The sequence below is a fragment of the Scyliorhinus torazame genome, chromosome 18 (assembly GCF_047496885.1).
Source record: "Scyliorhinus torazame isolate Kashiwa2021f chromosome 18, sScyTor2.1, whole genome shotgun sequence".
NCBI classification, from domain to species: Eukaryota; Metazoa; Chordata; class Chondrichthyes; order Carcharhiniformes; family Scyliorhinidae; genus Scyliorhinus; species Scyliorhinus torazame.
The window spans coordinates 95,060,484-95,084,751 of record NC_092724.1 but is presented as its reverse complement, the minus strand read 5'-3'; the positions used below and the strand labels follow the sequence as shown (position 1 = coordinate 95,084,751).

General features: G+C 45.0%; 1 protein-coding gene across 3 annotated transcripts in view; it reads right to left on the bottom strand.

Annotated features, from left to right (window-relative positions):
* The window catches only part of cacna1g (calcium channel, voltage-dependent, T type, alpha 1G subunit), a 541,990-nt gene that overhangs the window by 273,925 nt on the left and 243,797 nt on the right, over positions 1–24,268 (bottom strand). For all 3 annotated transcript variants that reach the window (XM_072483051.1, XM_072483052.1, XM_072483053.1), the window contains exons 10-13: positions 22,489–22,674; positions 19,269–19,383; positions 13,923–14,078; positions 2,800–2,868 (exon numbers count right to left, since the gene is read on the bottom strand). In XM_072483051.1, coding sequence (XP_072339152.1) covers positions 2,800–2,868; positions 13,923–14,078; positions 19,269–19,383; positions 22,489–22,674 — 526 coding nt within the window. The remainder of the gene's footprint in view (positions 1–2,799; positions 2,869–13,922; positions 14,079–19,268; positions 19,384–22,488; positions 22,675–24,268) is intronic.

Sequence of the window (24,268 nt, the reverse complement as noted above, 5' to 3'; positions counted from 1 at the left end):
TGCCTTTGGACTGTGGGAGGAAACCGGAGCACCCGGAGGAAACCCAGGCAGACACGGGGAGAACGTGCAGACTCCGCACAGACAGTGACCCAGCTGGGACCCTGGCAATGTGGCACTGTGAAGCCACAGTGTTAGCCACATGTGTTACCGTGCTGCCCAATATTATTGCTTGTTTGCCGGGTATAGAATCATAGAATCTCTACAGTGCAGAGGATGCCATTCGGCCCATCGACTCTGCACCGATCCTCTGAAAGGGCACCCTACCTAGGTCCAACACCCACCCTATCCACATAACCCAGTAATCCCACCTCATCTTTTGGATGCTAAAGGGCATGGCCAATCCACCTAACCTGCACATACTTGTACTGTGGAAGGAAACCGAAGCACCCAGAGAAAGCCCACGCAGACACGTAGACAACGTACAAACTCCACACAGGCAGTGACCCATGGCTGGAATTGAACCCGGGTCCCTGGCGCCGTGAGGAAACAGTGCCACCGTGTCGCCCTACTGGGCTTCAATGTAATCCAAAGTCATACAGTGTCCTTTCTGAGTCCATGGCATTAAACGTGCATTAATTGAAACAATCTTATGCAGAGGGTTCATGAATGGCTGATATAGGAAATTGAATTTTTAAAAAATGTATTCTTTCACTGAGAGTCACATATAGGCCATCCAGGCCAGACCAGGTCAGGGCGTTAGTGAACCTGATGGGTTTTATGACAATTGATGATAGTTTCCTGGTCACCATTATAGAGAGCAGCTTTATATTTCCAGATTTTAAAAAAATTATTTGAATTGAATTTCTATCAGCTGCCATGGTGACATTTGAACCCATATCACCCAGCTATAACCTGGGCCTCTGGATTAATAGTCTGGTGATATTTACACTGCGCCACCATCTCCCCCGTTCCACAGATATAATGTGGTATGTTATGGGGTAGTGTAAAGGGAACATTAATTCACATCCAATTCTGAATCAGGGATAGTGGAGCAAGTTTCAGACTGTGGTTAAACTGATACCTGCCACTTGATATCCTGATACAAATTATCTTTCTATATACTCTCTCATACAGGTTCAGTGTCGCAAACCTGGCTATCGGGAAACTGGAGTATTCACAAACTGGACATTCTTTTGGTTGCCATGCTGAATTGTAATTCTTCTGAAATGAGTAAAAGACGTGATCCACTTCTTCGACTAAGTGATGCATTGGTGTGGGTGGCACGCTGGACTAGTTATCGAAACCTCATGGAGGTATTTTCCCAAACGCCAAGTGGTCCGAGCCCAAACTGGCTCACCGCAATCTACCTACCCAACCTCGTTCCCCCAGCCCGAAAACTGGCGAGATCCGAAATCTGACTGGACTCAGTCCCAAGGTTGCCGATTGAGATACTGTAGCTGTGCTTATATCATCAAATATATCGACAAGGAATTACAAATATCATAGGGGCGACATCTTTACAAAAGCATAAAGTGCCATAGGTCATTGAACCACTTGAACCTCCTCTGCCATTCAGTTAGATTATGGCTGATCTGTACCTCAATTTAATTTACCTAACTTAGCTCCCTATCTCTTACTACTCTTACTCTACAAAAGCCTATCAATCTTAGCCTTAGATGCATCAATTGTCCCAGCACTCACAGCCTTTTCAGGGGAAGGAACTCAATATTTCTACTGCCCTTCCTCTGAAAATACTGTTTTCCTGATTCCGCCCCTGAATGGAGGAGGTCTTGTGGCGTAGTGGGTAACGTCCTTGCCTGTGAGCCAGAGGCTCTAGGTTCAAGTCCCATGCCAAGGGAGGCACATTCAAAACCCAGGAAAACAGGTCAATTTTCAACCTGCAAAATCCTACCAACACACTCCAATAACTGGCAGTAAGAGTGGGAGAGATTCCTGGTCAGCCATGCTTGATGTGGCGGTACGCCCCTCAAGCTATCAACCTCTGTGACCCGTTCCAGAGAGAACCTTGTCATGGGAACCGACGATAGTCTGCCCTGTGCACCAGAAGGGGGGAGAGAAACAACAATCCCTGAATGGCCTCTCCCTCATTTTAAGACTATACGTCCTGGCTTTTGGTTCCCTACCATACTGCATCCAGATTATCGAAAGTTGTTCAGCATTTTAAGCACCTCGATTAAATTACCCCTTGTCTACCCAAACAAACTCAAGCCAAGTTCATGCAACCGGTCCTGAAAATTCAACCCACAAAATTCTGCTATCTTCTAGTCTATCTCTCTGTTTCATGTGCGAGATGGGTAAAAACTGCAGTTAACCATTTCAAATGGCTTTTGCCCTTGAGGTGGCCATCACAGTGAGTACTGAAACACTGCTTCAAAAAACAGAGAACATAACATCTTTCTGTCATTGATGCTGATCTATTGATAAATAGATTTTGGTTGCACATTCAAATTCACAAATACCGATCGTTCAGCCTCATGAAGAAAAATACTACTTTGGCATTGATCCTCTCAGTCTGTCCAAGAAGAAAATCTCTGAAAGGAACCCTGCAAAGGCCTTCAATCGAGAAGGAAAAGTCAATCCTTCTGGCTTCCCAGTCAGAGGAAATGACTAAGTTTTCACTCCGACCTATTAAAGGACTGTGTGTGAGAAAAAGAAACCAATAAGCGGACAAACACAATTCCTTCTTATAAAAGCAGCATAAGGTTGCCAAACCTTTGTTTTCTACACTCCACCAACCCCCCCCCTCCCCGCCCCCTCCCGCACCACCCGCACCACCGTCTCTGCGGTTTCACTTTAGAAATGTCTCTGGTGTGTGATTCACGGTGAACAGTTACCTACCCCAGACGAGTCGACAGGCAGCTGAATACAGCTTAACTGCCCACTCGCGTCCTCCTGCTTCTGGACCTCCTGAAGTGAAACAAGCACGGAGTTGACAGTGAGGTGACTGAAATAAGTTCAACTTAAATATTTCAGACACTTTGAAAGAAAAACATAGTTAATTGAAGAAGAAGAAAAACGGTACAGAAAAATCATTATTTGTTTCAAACATTTGAACTGAGGTTAGCAGCAGTTTGCATTACACAATAACATTGTGGTAACTAACATCACTAATATAGGATATACCGCACTTAAAAGGATGATGCAACCAGATCGACTACTGCCAGGAATTTGCAGTAATGAGCAATTTGAATTTTTGTTTTCTTTCAAGGACGGAATGACAATGCTTTGTTTTGGCCACCTGGTAATCGATGTCCAAGCCAGATTGATATAGACTTCTGAAATTCATTTGAAATCAAAGCCAATGTGCAATAGATGGAACAGGTTAAAAAAATCTCCCCTTCCTCTTTCTAAGTTTGCTCTTGGAGCCTTTATTTTGTAAATGACACAATAAGGCCACCAAGGGTACATTACTTGCTGAGGTATTGACAGAGTTTTGTTTAGTTATCTCTGGAACTTACTTCACTGCATAACTGTGAGCGAAATCAGTAAAATACAATCTCAACCGAATTTCCAGTGGGGGTGAGTCTGCAGATCTAAGTGGCATCAATTTTGCTTTCATTAACACCAATCTCACTCATAGGGGTCAGAACACACGAGGTAGAAAAATATTGTGCTGTTGCAATAAAGGTACATTGTCAGGACAGAGTAGAATAGAAATTCTGTATCTAACTGTCCATTCTAGGTAACTGAAATGTTCCATTTGTCAAGTATAGTTATCAATTAAAGGGTGTAAAATTCAAGAAAAAATGTTTTAAGAAGAGGATGTTGGGAAGTGAATTAACTTCTGAAAAGTTTTTCAAGGGATAACCGGTTGAAGAAATTTCCTGTCTGCAGAAAACATCTCTGATTTAAAAAAACTACCAGTGACATCAATGCTTATTGCCGAAACTACAATTATCCTTAGAGGACTCCACTGTATCTAAAAAAAAAGGAACTCAGATGTCTCTATATTGCGGCTTGGTGTTACACTGCTCCTATACCATATCATAAACACCTATAACGATTTATCCTGGAGATTTGGGGAAATGGATAACCCAATTAAAATGCAGGAAGAGCAGTGAATATCAATGAATGTTAATAACTCATATCTTAGCATCAAATACATTTCTGAGGTAGGGATTAATATTAATTTTACTGATAAATTACTGAAGGCTGTGAACAATGATACCGCTTGAAGAGAGCTGGAGACGTCTGCAGGCTGGTGGTAAATCACAATGCTGCAATTGCATTTTGAAATCTTACAGCAAGTAAATCGAATAAAAATGGTGTTGTAGGAAAGTGAGAGAGAGAGGGGGAGTGAGAAGAAAGAGAAAACAAGAGAGAGAATAACAGACAGGTGCGGCAGTAATAACATCAGGATCTTGCACCTTTAATGTAATATGCAATAGAGCTCGGGGAACTATGACTGACAAAGCAAAAGATAAGAGATAGCAGCGACAGTGTGGAAAATATATTTTAAAAAGAGTTAAGGGAGGGTATAGGTTTGAAGTACTGCATAGGATGACAGAATCAAAACAAATGGCTTTTCTTCACCAGTGATATAAGACAACATGGAATACTTCTGACAAGTTGACACTTATGCCCAAGGGTAACACTGTCAACAGTAACTGATTAACTTTCCAGAGGACATCGAAAGCACTTCACACAGTGTCTAAGTCAAATAACTTAATTTACTCTGTAATAGCACACAAACAGCCAGTCACTTCACACACTATCACATGGCACCTTCTGTCAAAGCAGCAAAGCCACCAACAAATACCAAATGCTTGAGCAGAAACAACAGTCGTTGGAGGCTGAAAGCAGGATAAAGGGGAGAAGCCGATTGTATTGCATACAAGATCTGTGCATCCGCCATGCAAAGGCTTCTCCCCCCACATGTCACGCAGCAGCCAAAGCAAGTTTTATAGACCCCCATCTCACCTTCAGACTATTGCGAATACCTTGCAACCAGCATTGTTAGCAAAGCCATGCACTGAAAATAACAAAGTGTTTCTGTACTGTAAATCACTGGTGGTCTGGGGAAATAAATATAGCATAACTGTCAGTTTGCTCAAGTGAAGAACTTTTGATGAATAACGGAAATGGCTTGGACAAAGCAAGTGACCAAAAATGACAAAAGTAACAATCACTTCAGATGCACAGAGTTCCCCAGCACTCCATCAAGAACCATCTTATTGTACACCTGAATAAATATTTTTGGGGAAATAGTGTTTTTTGGCACAGTTGAACATCTCCCCAAGTCAATGTTTGACGACTTTGTTCGTACAAATGCAATATAACTTTACGGAGCTACAATTAGGAATCTGAAATCGTGGAAGATTATTGCAGCTCTGCTTTGTTGCTTGTTCCAACTCAATGCAAGTGAAATAGTGACCACCGTTGGTGACTTGCATTCAGGCTGAGCCGATCAACTGGACCCTGTCTTACTATCAAGGAACAACAGCTTTTTTGAGATTTGCAAAATTCATTTACATTGGCATCAATGGTAACCATAACTATGGTCACAGATATACACAGGTATTTCAAGGTCTACTGCGTAATACAATAGTAATCACCAACGGGTGTAAGGGGTTGGGAGTGAAAGACTTCAGGTGTAGATTAAAGTGGTTCTTGTATTGATCTCTGTATTTGCATGTACATAAGGGGTTAATGTGTAATCAGTAGCACCACATGATCACTAGAGGGCCGGACCAACAGGGGTATAAAATAAACCATATTGGGTCTCTCTTGCCAAGAGAAAGCATTTATTATGCTTTATATAATATGTTCTGGAAATGCTAGTCAACTCCAAAATATATTTTGACTGTGACTTCAGAACCCTTGAATTCTCTGGGTGGACAACATTTCACATCCACGACACTGCACATTGATTAGCCCCCAGCGATTCAACATGTTGGAAGCAAAATTAAACCTCTTTGGTAGGATTAAAACAGTACACGTTATGAAAAAAAGTACCAGATACTAGGAAGCAACCTCAAGGCTGTTATTGATTCCTGGGGTTTAGGTTCTGACCTATCCGCCTCCATATATATATCCATATATATTCTCATCAAGGGGCGGCACGGGGCGCAGTGGGTAGCACTTCTGTGTCACGGCACCGAGGACCTGGTTTGATCCCGGCCCCGGGTCACTGTCTGTGTGATGTTTGCACATTCTCCCGTGTCAGCGTGGGTCTCACCCCCACAACCCAAAAAAATCTGCAGGGTAGGTGGATTGATTGGCCACGCTAAATTGTCCCTTAATTGGAAAAAGAAATAATGGAGTACTCTAAATGTATTTTAAAACAATACATATTCTCATCAGAAACCCTTAATTAGATTATAGACCCATGATAACTTCCAAGTATCTACCACTCTACATTCCTGTTAACGTGCTCTATCATCGCTAATTAGACCACATCAATTTTATTCTCCTTTTACCTATTTGCAGGTTACAAATAGGTGGCATAGAAAGCAAGTTGTTTTGAAGAGACATCTTATAGTTTGGCTACTCAAAAGGCTGGATTTAATTGCTTATGATGAATGAAATCTTTGAAATATTTTTTGTTGTTGCTGGTGTAGCTCCCTTTCTTCATTACTTTTAGTGCTCCTGCTCTGCTCCGATGCTACATGATACCTCACAATTCTCACCACAGAAGGTTTTAAAAGTGCTGCATGTCAGCCAACAGGCAAATCTGTTATGCATGGTGGTGAATGCCACCGCCCCACTCCCAGCTACCACACCCACTACAGATTTACCATCTGCCTGGGAAGGAGCCAATACAAAGAGGTCACGTAAAGACTCAGGTATGACTTGACAACTTCTGGCCACATTTGAATGATAAGCTGTAAAGAAGTCACAAGATTTTCTCGTCGGATAAAATTAACACCTCCCTCGATCAACAGCTTTGAGGATGGGTAGTCCTCAGTTTAGGGTTGCCCTATCCAGGAACTAGGAGTTAGGCAAATGGGAGAGATGTTTCTCTTACACAGAAGGGTGCCATGGTGTTAGCACTGCTGCCTCACAGCTCCAGGGACCAGGTTTCAATTCTGGCCTTGGCCGATTGTCTGTGGAGTTTGCATGTTTTCCCTGTGTCTGTGTGAAGTTCCTTTGGATGCTCCGGTTTCCTCCCACAGTCGAAAGATGTGCAAGTTAGGTGGATTGGCCATGATCAATGCGTGGGGTTATGGAAATAGGGCGTGGGAGTGGGCCCAGATAGAGTGCTCTTTTGGTGAGTCAGTGCTGAATGGATGGGCTGAATAGCCTCCTTCTGCACTGTCAGGATACTATTCTATGAATGGCATGCCAATATAGAAGGATTAACCACGTCGTCCCAAATACAGATCTCAAAATGGCCAGGTTACACCCTAACTCACAGAGTGGTTGGCTAGGTGTGGTGCTATTTTCGTCTTGTCAGAACCCGATAAGAGATCAGAGGCACGATTAAATGGCCTCCTTGCGCACAACCCGATGACGCTCCAAGGCAATAAATTTTGCAAGAAGATTTGCGAAGCTCGGAACACCTTATGAGATCTAACAAGATCTCATGAGACGTTGCGATCTAAATTAAAATATTTCAGTGAGCCATTAGGTTCATTTAAATATGCTGCCTGATTCTCCTGAGGCCCGGGAACTAATACCCACGCTGGATAGATCGCGCCATGGCATCGTTTAGCACTGGTCCACACAAAGATGGACCAGTGTATTGACATTTCGGGGGGGAGGGGTGCTCCCAGGCCATTGTATGCCCCGGGTAGTTGGGCTCTGGGCAGGGTGGTACCCTAGCACTCCAGCTGGCACCCAGACACCTTGGCACTGCCAGGCAGCCCAGCTGGCACATCCAGGCTGGCAGGGGCACTGCCGGGGTGCCCGGGTGGCACTGCTAGGCTGGAAGGGACACTTCCAGGGTGAGAGGCTGGCAGTGTCAAGGTGCCCCTGTGCCAGGTTGTCCATGCCAAGGATCAGGCCTAGGGGTGCCTGGCCTTAAGAGGTATGGTGAGGTTTGCTCGTGGTAAGAGGTAAGTTTGGGCAGTTGGGGAGTCTGGAAGCTGCGGTGGGATGTCTGAAGGGGGTCAAGAGGTCGGGGCGGCATTTAAAAATGGTGCCCCAATCTCTTCCTGCACTGACGAGCGAGTTAAGTGTGGCCATGGTGGGCCATTCCCAACCAAGGCCAGAAAAAACTACAGAGTCCCGTTTGTTGCGCCGAGAAAGACCCCGCTATATGTGCCCAAAACGGGACTCTGTTTTTGTGCGTTAAATCACAGCCCATTTCTTTCATTGGCAGCAATTGCATCAACTTTGAAATAAGCCAGATTCAGCCAATGCTTTGCAATAGTCATTTCTTAAACTGAGGAGTGCGGCGACATTTAGAATCATTGAATCCTGACAGTGCAGAAGGAGGCCGTTCAGCCCATTGAGTCTGCACTGACCCTCCTACTTAGGCCCACATCTCCAAGCTATCCCTGTAACCCAGTAACCCCATCTAATCGTTTGGACACTAAGGGACAATTTAACATAGCCAATCTACCTAACCTGCATATCTTTGGACCGTGGGAGGAAACCGGAGCACCCAGAGGAAACCCACACAGGCATGGGAGAGAGTGCAAACTCCACACAGACAGTCACCTGAGGCCAGAATTGAATCCGGGTCCTTGGCGCTGCGAGGCAGCAGTGCTAACTGTGCAGTACTGTGCCACCGTGCCGCCAGGAGAATTGTTAAGGGGCTGACTGCAATTTAAATTGACTTTACTAGTGCTGTACTAGGTAGGGCAAAGCCACCATATCCCAGATCTCAGGCAAGGGGCAAGGTTGGGAAGGCAATGCCTTCATGAATAACCTCAGCTGGTACGGGAATTGAACCTGCACTATTGGCCTTGCTCTGCATCACAAACCAGCTGTCTAGCCAAGTGAGCTAAACTGGCCCCGCTTATTTCTTGAGATATGATTTGTTAAAAAAGTGGTGTTGATGTGGTTCTCCATTCCTGCACCTGCTTTAAAATTGCACCACTTAGTTTCTACAGCCTCTCATCATTTTCCCTTCAAAAAATGCATCACTTCAAACTGGCATTGACCCCGACCATGTTAGGAGCAAGAGGATGTGGGAAAACATGGTTGGCAAAGTCCACAGGAATACTATCTTTTTGACAATATCACACCCTTCTGTAAACCCCACTGAAGTTGGTGCTGCTCCAGAGAGGCCCAAGGGCAGAGGTCAGCAACCCGATAACAAGGAGAGCTTTTAAAAAAAAAAATGCAGTCAAAAACACGATGAGTGCAAAGTGTCACTGAAATGCCAATAATTTTGTTTTTCATAATTTAGAGTACCCAATTCATTTTTTACAATTAAGGGGCAATTTAACGTAACCAATCTACCTACCCTGCACATCTTTGGGCTGTGGGGGGGAAACCCACGCAGACACGGGGAGAATGTGCAAACGCCACACGGACAGCAACCCAGAGCCGGGATCGAACCTGGGACCTTGGCGCCGTGAGGCAGCAATGCTAACCACTGCGCCACCGTGCTGCCCTGAAATGCCAATAATAACGCAAAACAAGAGACACATTTCAACAACATTTTAAAGGTTTTTAACCAAAAAATTGTGAATTGAACGAAACTTTCTCATAGGCACATTGTAATAAAAGTTTTTTTTTTAAATGTGGCAGTTAATTACCATTAAAATGGGATTGATGGAACAAGGTCAGAAGTCTCATGAGTCCTTTGAGCTGCATGCGGCTCTGGAACTGCAGAACCCTGTGGCCTCGGGCGAGAGAGTGGAACTGGACAGCTATAGTTTGATTTTAATGCTACTTCCAACCATTGAGAACCAACATACCCAGCTTGAATCTGCAGCCAAAAGTGAATTATTCAAGATGAATCACCTTGTCAATACTGCACGGTTGCCTGATAATGTGAAATACTCGAGAATTGATGTGTCCTAATGTAGCAGATTGCAGTGCTACCCACCACAGTCTGTTTGGGTTATTCTTCATTAAAGTGCCACCAAATCAGGAACATTCATGGTTTGCTTTTGAAAGAGATGTAGAAACACCAGCGCCAATTGTTTTATCTTTAAGGCATTGAAATCGTCAGCTGCTTCACGGGCATCAGCATATTTTAAAAAGGCATTTGCTGCATATCAAAAATCATTACTGCAACCTGTTTATAGTGTTCAGAATTAGTGAGCATGATCTCAATCCTGTTACGGCAGTAAAATCTCAGAACCAAAGCTAGATCCAATCTATCTCTCGGCATCAGCGAACCATTCCTAAAGGAAATCAGTGTTCGACAGCAAGGGTTTGCTTTGATCATTTTCTCTCCTCGGGTTGTAGACTCTGGGTAAGATCTCACATCTCCCAAGATCTCGGGTGAGTCGCGTGAGCCTAGACAGCCACCTATTCAAACAGCTAAATGTGTGACAGCCGCTCTATGACACCAGAAAGTGTTCTTATGATTCCCGTTCAGAATGGAGATGATTGGTTTCGTCACCTCTCAATCCTGTCTGGAGCCGGCACTGCTGTAAGTGGCTGGGTTTAATTTTACAGGCTGGATTTGTGGTATCCAAACGATCCCCCACTCATTGCACTCAAAGCAGGTCGCCCTGCTTTGATCAGGAGGCACCGTAATAGTTTCCTTCATAAGCTCTGTTTGTTCCAGTGCGGAGAGGGTCTGTTTAAATAGACTCTGCTGAACAAATAGGATTGGTGCCATAAAATAGACTCTGTTTGCTGAACCATACCTCACACTTGCCTCAGCCCCAACTCATTGGGTGTTGGTACTCACTGTTATACATTGTTGCATTATCTGTAAAGAACTAGGAACTGATTAGCTAGGAACTAATTGTTATGTGTCAGTGCTCCATGGGACTACATTTCGGGGCTGCACTGGAGACAGGCATAACATGTCACAGAACCAGTTCAAACTGGTCTTTGTGCACATGGCAGTGCAGCAAGTTAAACGTAAAGAGTTCGGGGTGGGATTCTCCCCTACCCGGCGGGGCGGGCCATACCGGCGGCGAGGAGTGGCGTGAACCACTCCGGCGTCGGGCCGCCTGGAAGGTGCGGAATCCTCCGGGGTTGGCGCCGTGCCAACCGGCGGCGAAGAGCCTCTGCCAGCCGGCGCGAGTTGGCGCATGCACGGGAGCGCCAGCATGTGCTGGCGCCATCCCAACGCATGCTCAGGGGGGTTTCTTCTCCGCACTGGCCATGGCGGAGGTTGACAGCAGCCGGTGTAGAGGGAAAGAGTGCCCCCATGGCACAGGCCCGCCCGTGGATCGGTGGGCCCCGATCACGGGTCAGGTCACCGTGGCCCCCCCCCCCCCCTCGGGGGCCAGATCCCCCCGCACCCCATGTGGTCTCCGCAGGCCTCCCGTAGAGCCAGGTCCCACTGGTACGGACCTGGTTTGATTTACGCCAGCGGGACCGGCCGAAAACGGGCGGCCGCTCGGCCCATCGCGGGGCGGAGAATCGCCGGGGGGGGGGCGCTGTCAGCGGCCGCCGACCGGCACGGCGCGATTCCCGCCCCTGCGAAAACCCCGGCACCGGAGAATTCGGCAGCCGCCGTCGGGACAGCGGGGCTGGATTCACCCCACCCCCTGCCGATTCTCCGACCCTGACCTTTCCAAGATTAAAGTGTGATTATTAACAACGGTGGCCCAGTGGTTAGCACTGCTACCTCACAGCACCAAGGACCCGGATTCGATTCTGACCTTGGGTAACTGTCTGTGTGGAGTTTGCACATTCTCCCTGTGCCTGTGTGGTTTCCTTTGGGTGCTCTGGTTTCCTCTCATAGTCCAAAGACGTGCAGGTTAGGTGGATTAGCCATGATCAATGTGCAAGGTTACAGGCATAGGGTGGGGGAGTGGGCCTAGATAGAGTGCTCTTTCGGAGGGTCAGTGGAGAGGGGACAGGCCAAATGGCCTCTTTCTGCACTGTAGGAAGTCGATAGCTCTGTGGGCCAAACATTTTGTATCAAACTTGCAAGCTGGGATTCATTGAATAATATGCAAGTGACAATTCTTCCTAAAGTTTGCCTTCCCCAACCCAGAATAAAGATTAACTAGCTCAGCCCAGAATGTGGATTAAATTTGCACTTTCCCAGTTGTACTGGCTGTGGAATTCCCTCAGCACAATTCAAATTTTCCATTGTAGGTTTTACCTGTAATACATGATCTCATTACACAGTACCAATGCCGCTGGATTTGAGGCACAGCAATGAAGACTAACCACCAATCAATGATAAGAAGCACAGGAATTTAGAAATAGACGTCACAATCAATTCAAATCCAAAAGAAAATTGTTTCAAGATATTTTGCCGGTGATCATACAGAAAACAAGTGACATCGCATTAACTCACAAAGAAATAAACATCGAAGAAGCACTCCAGTATGGTCCAAACTGCCATCTGATCTCGTTAAAGGGAGAGTGAATTCATCTGGATTGCTGCATAATATTTGCGACTATAAAAGGAAGGTTAGAAGGTGTGCCAACTGACATCACGGCTTTAACACTCAGCTCTGTCTGCATAATATGTTACAGGAGCAGAACTGGAGAATATTATTGAAGGGGATGCTCTGTGCACTCTGCCTTGTACCACCTTCCAAACAGCAGTTTCAAGAAAACAATCATATCAAGAATATTGAAGAGGGGGGGGGTGACTAAATGTATAGGTTTCTTTTCATAGCATTTCAGAATTGATGTGTTAATTCCAACAAATATTTAAAGTGCAGCCAATGTTAAACTTCAGAATAACCAACCCATTTCATCAGATTAAATTGTCAGATAACCACAATTAATGCCAGGTTAACCTATTACAGGACACACTGCGGCAGGGTTGCTAGCAATCTACTGACAGATAAATGTGCTTTTACTGGCAAACCTATTATTTTTTGTATTGACAGCTAACAGATAGTGCGGAGTGCCAGAACTCAATTCAGGCAGTAATGTGGGATAGTATTTAACAATATGGGCTGGGATTGTCCTGCCCTTCCCATCGCCAGGATCTTCAGCGAACTCCTGTGGCGGGTTCCCCAGTGGCATGGCCGGCGATCAACGCAAATGGTCATGTACTTCGGCGGGACCGGAAGATCCTGCCGACGACCAATGACGAGGTATCTTCGCCACCACTACCGTTGGAAAATCTGCCGCCAGTGGCCAGAAAATCACGGCCACTGTATATCACAATATATCATTGTATATCACAGTGAACCATGGTATTTCCTTTTTATCATTCTATTTCATGATATATAATAGTATATCACAGCTTATAATCGGAATAACATATTTTAAAAAAAAAAATTAAGCCTCACCAATTCTTTTTTATCCCAATTGAGGGATAATTTAGCATGGCCAATCCACCTACCCTGCACATCTTTTTTGGGTTGTGGGGGTCAGACCATGAAGACCTGGGGAGAATGCGCAAACTCCACACGGACAGTGACCCAGGGCCGGGATCAAACCCAGGCCCTTGGCGCCGTGAGGTAGCAGTGCAAACCATTGCGCCACCGTGCTGCCCTGGAATAACTTAATAAATCATAATTTCTCATACTTTTATGGTCTTAGTAGAATTGGTGTTCGTTAACAAATAACAAGTAAGCTGTCATAACAGCCACTTTATATATTCATTTTGAGCATGGGAATTAACAGAATGTTAATGGACAATATTAGTGCATTGGTTACTGATGAATTCTCAATTTTTAAAAATTGAATGTCAACAAATTCAGTGGTGCCTGCTAAGAATGCCTTGCTCTCCCAGGTCCCTGTATGGAACCTTTAGATTTGATGCTTTTCTGTCATTATCTTTGTTCGGCTTGACATAGGACCCCAGTGTCTTTGTTTTCTTGTGTGCTGCATATTTATCAGGTAGCTGGGAATGCCAATGAACGTTAGGAAATGCCCTTAGAAATCACAGACAGCATTAAGCCAGGTGGAATTGTCCACTGCTGACTCTCATGCATCATTCAAAGATTCATCGCATCTTATTTTACCTCAGTCTGAAATCCTTCCACCAAAATGGCAACCAGCAAGTTAAAGAGAACGTAGTTGCCAAATGTCATGAGGGCAATGAAGTATAAAGCAGCCAATGGAGAGGTGGAGGCCATTCCATTGTACAGGACCTTGTTCCAGTCCTCTTGGGTCAATATCTGTGAAAGACAAAAAAAATCCACTCTGAAATAACACAAATAAATTTCCAATTGCACTGCGCAACAAGTCCGCAGTTCTTCATATTCCCAGTATGTAGACATCCAAATTCTCTGTAGATCAACATTTCGCCCTAAATTAAGGCAACATCAATCTGTATGTGCCAGAATAAGATTCAGGGAATTTGCCTTTGTGAGCCTCGGACCATAGAAGCAGGAGTAGACCATTCAGCACCTCCAGACTGCTCCCTCATTCAATTAGATCATGGTTGATCTGTACTTCAACTCCATTTATTAACCATTACTTCATACTGCTAATCTAAAGTGTCTGGGTTGTTGTACCCCCAAGATTCTCGAAGTAAATAACGATCTAGAGACATTTCTATCTGCTCAGGCTTTCATGCGATCCAAACAAGTGAAGACATGTTCAATACATCTACAACATAGATCTCTGAGTGCAATTCCTTCCCTTTCTTGTTGTGAAATTATATACAGGGCAGTTATAGCTCTGCCAGCTTTTTGAGACCTCCAGCAGTTTTATAAAGTGTATTGGCTAGCCATTGTTAACATTCTTAGGTTGCAAGTTCCATATGGAATGTGAATTCTCTGCTTAGGAATAAAAGACTCAGTAGGATCCATTTTGACTAACTGATAATATGTTTAAAATCGTAGAATCCCTACAGTGCAGGAGAAGGCCATTTGGGCAATTGAGTCTGCACCGACTCTCTGAAAGAGCAACCTAACTAGGCACATTCCCCTGCCCTATCCCTGTAACCCCACCTAGCCTACACATCTCGGGCACACACGCGCAGTGCGGCCGCATTTTTGTTTATATGGTCGCAGCCTTTTTTTCCCAAGTTCGGGGGGTCAAAGGGACCAAAGGATCAAAGGGACCACTGGGGCCAAACGGACCCAAAACCATTTCCTCCATTTTTGTCAGCAACAAACAACGTAAGAGAAAATGGTAGGTCATGCAGGTTGGCCGGCGTGGGCCGCAAAGGTCGGCCGGCGTATGTCTCGAAGGTCGGTTGGCGTGGGTCGCGAAGGTCGGCCAGCGTGGGTCGCAAAGGTCGGCCGGGTTGGGTCCCGAAGGTTGGCTGGTTGGTAAAAATGGGTCCCCGGAAAAAAGTTCAAAAAACACTGCCCTAAAGGACATTAGTGAACCAGATGGATTTTTGCGACAATAGTCACCATTAGACTTTTAATTCTATCAAATTGCACCATCTGCTGTGGTGGGACTTGATACCGGGTCCTAAGAACTTTAAAGTGGGTCCCTGAATTACTAGTCAAGTGACAATACCACTACACTACTGCTGACATGCTTAGACTCTCTGGTGCTAGGGCGGCAGGGTGGCATAATAGTTAGCACCGCTGCCCCGGTGCCAGGAGCCAGGGTTCAATTCCGTCCTTGGGCGACTGCGTGAAGTTTGCACTTTCTCCCCGTGTCTGCGTGGGTTTCCTTCGGGTGCTCCGGTTTCCTCCCACAGTCCAAAGAAGCGCAGGTTATCATAGAATCATAGAATTTACAGTGCAGAAGGAGCCCATTCGGCCCATCGACTCTGCACCGGCCCTTAGAAAGAGCACCCCACCTAAGCCCACACCTCCACCCTATCTTCGTAACCCCACCTAACCTTTTTGGACATCAAGGGCAATTTAGAATGGCCAATTCACCTAACCTGCACATCTTTCAACTGTGGAAGGAAACCGGAGCACCCGGAGGAAACCCAGGCAGACACGGGGAGAACGTGCAGACTCCGCACAGTGACCCAAGCCATAATCGAACCTGAGACCCTGGAGCTGTGAAGCAACTGTGCTAACCACTGTGCTACCATGCTGCCCATAGGTAGCTTGGCCATGCTACAAATTGTCCCTTAGTGGCCAGAGATGTGCAACTTAGGTGGGGTTACAGGGATAGGGAGATGGAATGCGTCTAAGTAGGATGATTGTTCAGAGATCGGTGCAGATTCGACAGGCCAAATGGGATTTAGGGATTCTATGGATAGACTTCCATGATCATCCCGAGTCAGTTCTGTTTTTGTTTTACAGCACGACTTTCAGCCGAGGAGCTTGGCCAGAACTTGGTGCCAAACATGATCCACTTGCCCAGAGAAAATGTCTAACTTTTGACTGGGTAAGTGGGATGCCAATGCAAGTTAGCAACTTCCTGTTTCAGACCTGTTCCAACTGTTCTACATTGAGCTTGGCATGGCACTTGGCATTCTTCTCAGCAAAAAAACAGTTATGGGTGCAGATTATATAGTCGTCATGAATGCCAGCTGGTCCTTTGCTGATTCAGGTGATCGTGGGAGGCAGTGTTAAATCCAAGTAGCTATTAAACATGGATGAGGGCCATTATCAACTACATTGGAAAGTACAGGAGGGTCTCATGATTAGATTTTGCCAATCTTCACTGTATAGACTCACTGACCTAGAGAATGATGCATTTAGGACCTTGCATAGGATTTACTGGACCAGCAATATTTTATAGATGGATGAAAAGCGAATCGCTGGAATACTGTTGATGGAAAAATATGGCCAACAGAGCTTTTACGCCTTGAGAAATGATTTTTAAAATGACTTAATTCTTAATTCTACTTCTTGCTTGTGGGGATTGGCAGCCCGACAGAGCAATATTGTCACCATCTGTGCACCATTAAACAAGTCATAGCTATGGTGAAGTGCCTCAGGGCAGTTTACTATGTAAAAGGCGCCATATACGTGTTGTTGTATAGTCAACTTGTTTCCTACATTCTTCTACTAAGGACAATCCATAGGTCAATACGTGATAGGCTGGCCCAAAGTTGGCAAAATGTTTCTAAAATGCAAAGCAACTTTGTGATCCATCTGCAACAACATCTAGCCGCTTGCCAAAAGTCATTGCTACCTGGGTTTTAGGTTAGGTTCTTGTATGGAAACAAAGTCAGCTATTTTCCATTGCTTTACAACTTATGAAGCTGAAATATAGTTTACATCTAGTAGAGCCCTATGGATAACTGCATACACTTCACTCTTCAGTTATTCATAAAGGCCCTACCTTCTCAACCTTGCCTCTTGCCTGAGGTGTGGTTTCCCTCAGGTTAAATCACCACCAGTCAACTCTCCCCCTCAAAGGGGAAAGCAGTCTACGGTCATCTGGGACTATGGTGACTTTACCTTTTGCTCTTCAGGCCCAGCACTTCTACTCCTGAAAGGCTTCTCCTTAGCTGTCCAATGTGGAGGGTTTTAAAGCCACTTGTTTTTGTGTGAGGGATTTTACAGTTTATTGTTGGGAGTTTGTGCAGACTTTGATTACTGCTTGAATCAAACTTGACACATATGGTAACCTCCTGTTATTCTCCCCTCAGCCACTGAATACAGTCCTCTGATGGAAATGTGTAAATGTCTGCTGGGACTACTTCGAGTAGGAAGCATTCAAAGTATTAATGTAATCTCTGCGTGCAATTGAACTTAACTGAACAATCATTAGATAAACACATTGTCACGGCATTAATCAAGATGGGGTAATGTACTTTATTTCATGAGGTATTCATCAAAGCCATAATGATATTGGTTCATGGAAGAAAGAGGCTAATTTTTCGCAAGTGACGAGAGGTATACAACAACAATCAGCATTTATAAAACACCTTCAATTGAGTAACAACGTCCCAAGGTGCTTCACAGGAGTGTTGTCTGACAAAATTGCACACCACACTACGTAATAAGAAATCAGGACAGTTGATCAAAAGTTTGATGAAAGACGGTCATGTTAAATGAGAAGAGCGAGATAGCGAGACAGAAAGGTTTAAGGAGGGAATGCCTGAGTTTAAGGTCTAGGTAGCTGAAGGCACAGTCACCAATGATAGAGTGTTGAGAACAGGGATATGCAAGAGGTTAAAATTGGAGGAGTGAAGAAATCTTAGGGGTTGTAGTGCCGAAGGATGCTTCAGTGATAGGGATGAGATCATTGAATGACCTGAACACAAGGATGAGAATGATAAAATCGAGCACAGATGTGATCTTGTGCATTGTTCCAAAAATTGAAAATGAGCAGAATTCCTACATCTCTGCCAGTGTCATAGTGTGACTATTATGACTGAACTCCAAGAGGAAACCAGGCTTGTCCAACTCGTAGTATTATGCGCATAATTAACAGTTGAACTTGGAATGCTTCATCAATCAATTAGCAACGCGCCTCGAACATCCCTCCTCTAAATACAGGACAATTCTTTCTGGAAAGGGATTAGCTCCATGCGGTGATTCTTCACATGCTAACCTCGCAACGTCAGCTGTGCTAACCCGAGGAGATGTTGAGCAGTGCCTCAGGCCGTAAGCACAGACGGACAAGGAAAATCAGGCCTACATGGGCACCCTGAACTGATGTGATGATTGTTCTGCCATCTCTGTCACACTCCAAAATTGTCAGTTACTCTTTCATGCCCCTTATAACGAGTAACAGTCTGACTGTGAACAGTGTGCAACTGGGGAAGAACATTAAGCGGGAAAGGAAAAAATAATATTTTTCAAATCATGACCATTTTAAAATTCATTAGAAAAAGTTGAGAATTGTGCAGCAGCACTTGGTGGGAGGTTAGGAAACTTTTTGTCCACTTTAACCCTGGTGATTTTATGAGAACCATAAACTAATACAGCTCAGAAAGAGGCCATTCACCCATTATCCTTGTATGGCTAATTGAAATAACTATCCAATTAATCCCATTTCCCTATTCTTTTCCCATGCCCTTGCAAGTAGTTCCTCTCATATGTCCAATTCCCTTTTGGAAGTTACTATTGAATCTGATTAAAAAACCCTTTCAGGGAAGGCATTCCAAATCATTAAACCTCACTGCGCAAAAATTCTCCTCACCTCCTGTCTGGTTTATTTGCCAATTCTCTTAAAGCTGTCTTCTCTGGTTACTGACTCACCTGGCAGCGTGAACAGTTCTCCTTCTTACCAAAACCCTTCAAAATTTTGAATACCTCTATCAAATCTCCTCTGAACCTTCTCTGTTCTAAGCAGAACAATCCCAGCTTCTCTCGTCGTCCCTCTGCCATAAAACCCCAGGTCCTCGTCCGTGGTATCATTCTAGTATATATCCACTATGCCCTCGTCGGGGATCTTAACATCCTTCCTAAAGTGAGGTGTCCACAATTGCCCACCGGGCTCAGCTGAACCCTTACCAGTGATTGTCAAAGGTTGAGTGTAACGTTCTATACCTGGAACACAGTTACAATGGCCCAGAGGAGTGAGTCAAAATTCTTTCTGTCAGGGAGGGTGTCTCCTTCTTTCTCTGATGCAAACTTGCAGCCAAAGAGATGCATTCCCAGGATACTGTAAAGGAAAACAGAAGAACATAATTACTGGAGATAAAGGGTGTTTAATTATAGGATTTAAAAGACACTTTGGGATTGGTGGCAATAGTGGCAATGTTAGTAATAATAATCTTTATTGTCACAAGTAGCCTTACATTAACACTGCAATGAAGTTACTGTGAAAAGCCCCTAGATGCCACATTCCGGCACCTGTTCGGGTACACAGAGGGAGAATTCAGAATGTCTAAATTCCCTAACAGCATGTCTTTCGGGACTTGTAGGAGGAACCCAGAGCACCCGGAGGAAACCCACGCAGACACAGGGAGAAGGTTCAGACTTTGTACAGACAGTGACCCAAGCTGGGAATCGAACCGGGGACCCTGGCGGTGTGAAGCAATAGGGCGAACTTTACAAAGCTTTACTCTCTTAACCCTGTGCCTGCCCGAGTCCCCTTTTCAGCTACATGTCGGCTTATTCGACAGAGGTTCTGTGCAGCCATGCTTTTCTCCATGCTGACTATCAGATCGATCCCATAATCTGTCACAGGAAGCATTCCTGGAATAGAATGATCTATTTTAAGGGGTTGGTAGATCAATAGTAATGTCGCTGGACTAGTGATCCAGCGAGGCAGGCTAATGTACTAGGGGCAAGAACAGAGAGTGCTGGAAAAACCCAGCAGGTCCGGCAGAATCTGTTGGGAGAGAAAATGTGAGCAGAAATCAAGCATCTGCTCTCACTGCAGTTCAGTAAAATATATGTCTGTAGACAGATTAGCAGTTTCTTTCCAAGCAGTTCAGAATTGTGTGATTGTAAGGTGAGCTGAAACAAGCTGACAAGTAGCTTTTAAGAAATACAGCCAGAGTTTCGGCATGGTTCTGACAGGATTCAGGTCTTTTCTTTAAAGTAGTGTCAAAAGATCTCTCTTTCTCAAAGCAGAGTAGCCAGACATCTCTGTAAAGCAGGTATTCCTGAGTGCAAACTGGATTTGAAAATGGACTGAGAGCTGAAATTTATTTTGTTTGAGTGGGAATAAAGGTAGCAGTTATGGGTTATTGTGTCACTACTTTAATTAGCATTGCTTAAGGGGTAATTGTAAGCTATTTTCTGGTGTGATGTAAAGATATTTAACACTGTGTGAGTAATAAAGTTTGTTTTAATATACCATATCCCTATTTTTTGTCAAAACACTCCTGGAGCGAGGTATCCTTTCTTCACAGTCTTACAAAATTAAAATAAAATATTGGCTTTTCTAGTATCCTAGCCACTGCAGCGATGGCCAGGTCAAATTAAATCAAAATCATAACATTAGTATGAGAATTTATAATTAAATATCATTCAACTTTTGAACCTCGCAACAGGGTCTGGTCTGGGATCGTAATAATAGAAGCAAAAAACTGGGAGCGAAGTATGGGCTGGAGCAGGGGGAAATATTTAGATACATGCAGGTTTGAGACTTTGCCAAAACGTAGATACAGAGCTTCCCAGTAGAGCCGGCTTCCACATTACTGGAGGAGATGCTGACGTCAGGGGGAATGGAGAAGGGGGTAGTATCGGCGGTTTACAGGGCTATTTTGGAAGAGGAGAAGGCGCCGCTGGAAGGGATCAAGGCAAAGTGGGAGGAAGAGTTAGGACAGGATATGGAGGAGGGGTTCTGGTGTGAGGTGCTCCGGAGAGTGAATGCCTCCACCTCATGCGTGAGGTTGGGGCTGATACAGCTGAAGGTGGTATACAGAGCACACCTCACGGGGGCGAGGATGAGCCGGCCCTTTGAGGGGGTTGAAGATGTGTGTGAACGTTGCGGGGGGGGGGGGGGGGGGGGGGGGGGTGCAAACCACGTTCATATGTTTTGGTCCTGTCGAAAGGTGGAGGATTACTGAAAGGAGATGTTTAGGGGAATCTCTAAAGTGGTGCACGTGAAACTGGACCTGGGTCCTCGGGAGGCCATAGTCGGGGTGTTGGACCAGCCGGGGTTGGAAACTGGTGTGGAGGCAGATGTTGTGGCCTTCGCCTCGTTGATCGTCTGAAGGCGGATCCTGTTAGGGTGGAGAGCAACCTCTCCACCCTGTGCCCTGGCGTGGCAGGGGTCATGCTGGAATTCTTGACGCTTGAGAAGGTCAAATTTGAACTGAGGGGAAGGATGGTGGGGTTCTACAATTCATGGGCGTTATTCATTATGCACTTTCGAGAATTGGATTACATCGAACATTGGGGGGGGGGGGGCTGGGAGGGTTGGGGGGAGCTGTATGTGTTAATGGTGACTATGGGTGATTTCTGATTCTTTTTTGTCATTTGTTTATGTTAACATGCGGGCTAATGTCTGGGGTTTGGTGGGAGGTTGGGATTGTTGTCATGGATATGGGGATTCGTTACTGATTATTGTTTATTGTTAGGTGTAAATTTGGGAGAAAATGTGAAAAAGGAGAATAAAAATATTTTTTAAAAAATAGAGCAAAAAACATCCTGATCTATTTGGATCCAAATCATGAGCCCGATTTTATCTTTGTGTAAGTGAATGGGTTTTGAGTGAGTTAAAATCTTGTCTGTTGATTGCGAGCCTACTTCAATCTATTCCACGGCAACAGATATGAAGAATTAATGAGTTCACTTACAAAGTGGAAATTAATCATGGGTATGTGAATGTAATTAATTTGAATATTGCTGAAAAGAGAGATGCTGCTAAAGTTTTCTGTCTTGCACTCATCAGGACAAATACAAGAATGACAAATTGAAAACAATTTATACTACAGGAGAAAAGGTGTGCTTACTGAACCAATTTGCCAAGTACTTTGTTTCCCATTTATTTGCCGACTGATTGCACTAGTGATTGGACTTCCCATCATTTCCAAAGTTTAGGGGTGAATGGGCTTTGCATAAAGCATCATTTGGGTAGAACTTGGAGAAGAACATGAGGCAGGGAGGACTACATGCCCAGAGGGAACCGGCCCCAATTTCCCATTTGTTGATTCCTAAAGGAGGAAATTCAGGCAAGCCCTGTTAGTGGTGGTGATAATCCCCCGCCTGATTTTCCTCAGTGCCTCATTCCCCCAATGGTGCTTTACAGCCCATATGCTCATGGACTCTTGAGTTATTGTGTGAGGAGTGGGGGGCACTGCTTCCCACTCACCTGAAGATGAAGATGAAAAGCATCAGCAGCATACAGAAGGTCGCAACATTGTCCATTGTCTTCATCAGGACCACCAATTGGCGCTGCAGGGCTGGCATAAACCGTACCAACTTCAGCACTCGCATCAGCCGGAAGGTACGCAGCACCGAGAGGCCCCCACCCTGCTGACCTACAATCTCCCACACACTGCGGAGCAGCGACAGGCAGGTCAAATTAAATTAAAAGCATAACATTAGTACAAGAATTTATAATTAAATGTTATTCAACTCTTGAACCTCGCAACAGGCAGAAACTTCAACAAGTGCAGGAGGAAATTGGGGTTCACTTCAGAAAGTCGCACTCTCAGCTGTAATGTTCGGAATTGGCAGGAAAAGCAATCTAACTCCCGATAAACTGTGGAGCTGTTTTCAAAATGGGATTGAATGAAACCACAACTGAGATGATTGCAGGAAGAGAGCTCAATCCCGTTTGACAAAATGTCATTACTTGGTGAAACTGCCGTCACAACACTCAGCATGTGACATCATTGGTCCTGCCAGGGTTCCCTTCACCAAAGCAGTAAATGGACCTGCCGTCACATCTGGATTGATTTCCAATATGGTTCCTTGCTTTTCACAATGTAACAATAATTCAATAAATTTAATTGAAAAACAAGTAGAAACAAGGAGCACTGTTGTATATAATACTTACATAGGATTCAGGCCTTCACACTACAATCATATAAAGCACACAATACTTCTGTTTTGCACTTGAGTTATAGAATAGTGAGATGGTCAACCAGTGACTGATTGGCGATTCAACAGACGAAAAAACACATTGGGCAGTTTCTCTTGCCTCCCCCATAGCAGCTTTAGTGGAGGCAATTAATCATGAAAGTGGGTGGCTTGTAGCAACTCCACCACCTTCCTGCCTCTGTCCTGATTAAGTCCATGTTGGCAAGGCTAGTGGATGGATTGAGTGGCCAATTAATGCCCATTTAAAGGCATCGCTTCATTGCCACCCAGTGCTAGTAGGGTGGGGCTTTCCATGTGGGGAGCACGACAAACAAACCATGGTATATTTGCTTGCAGGCTCCTGATGGGAGGGGAGTATCCCTTGTTCAAAGGCACTCAATGGCTAATTGTGGGTCCTGGCATCAGGAAAGGGGGGGCCCACTGAAAGCCACCCCTCTGTCCTTACTGCCAAACCCCCTCACCTCCATAACACCCTCCCCACAACCCCCTTCCTTCTCACCACTCACCTGTGCCTGAGTGCCTCCAAGATTGGAGCCTTTGTGTGGGTGTTGTGTCGGCAGAAACACCTCCCCAGTGACGCTGCTGACTACAGAGGAATTGCCAACCTCTCATTGGCTGGCAACTCTTGGCAGGTCTTCCACCACAGTGGCCCCTGGTCCCAAGGGAAGGCCCACAGCTGACCTGTTAAATGCCCGAGTGGCACAAGATGTGGTGGGCCTTCTTGAAAATAGGCAATGCAGGGCTCTTGCCAGCTCTCTAGGCAGTGGGTAAGACCCCCGACACCTCCACAAGACTCCACCCATTGAAAGGTAACCTGATGTGATGCTCTTGGTGCTAACCTCTCAATCAGAACTTTCACTTTCACTGAAGAGGTAGCATTTATTTTGACTTCATGAGACAAAGGGTGAAACAGGTGACCATGCGGGAGCAAAAAGGTGTAAGATGAGTAAAATGGGGATGAGGTGCACACAAAAGAAAGAGAAAGGTGATAGATTTTGCCTTTGACCAATGGTATAAAATGGATGACAGTGAGTCGCTGGGCCGTT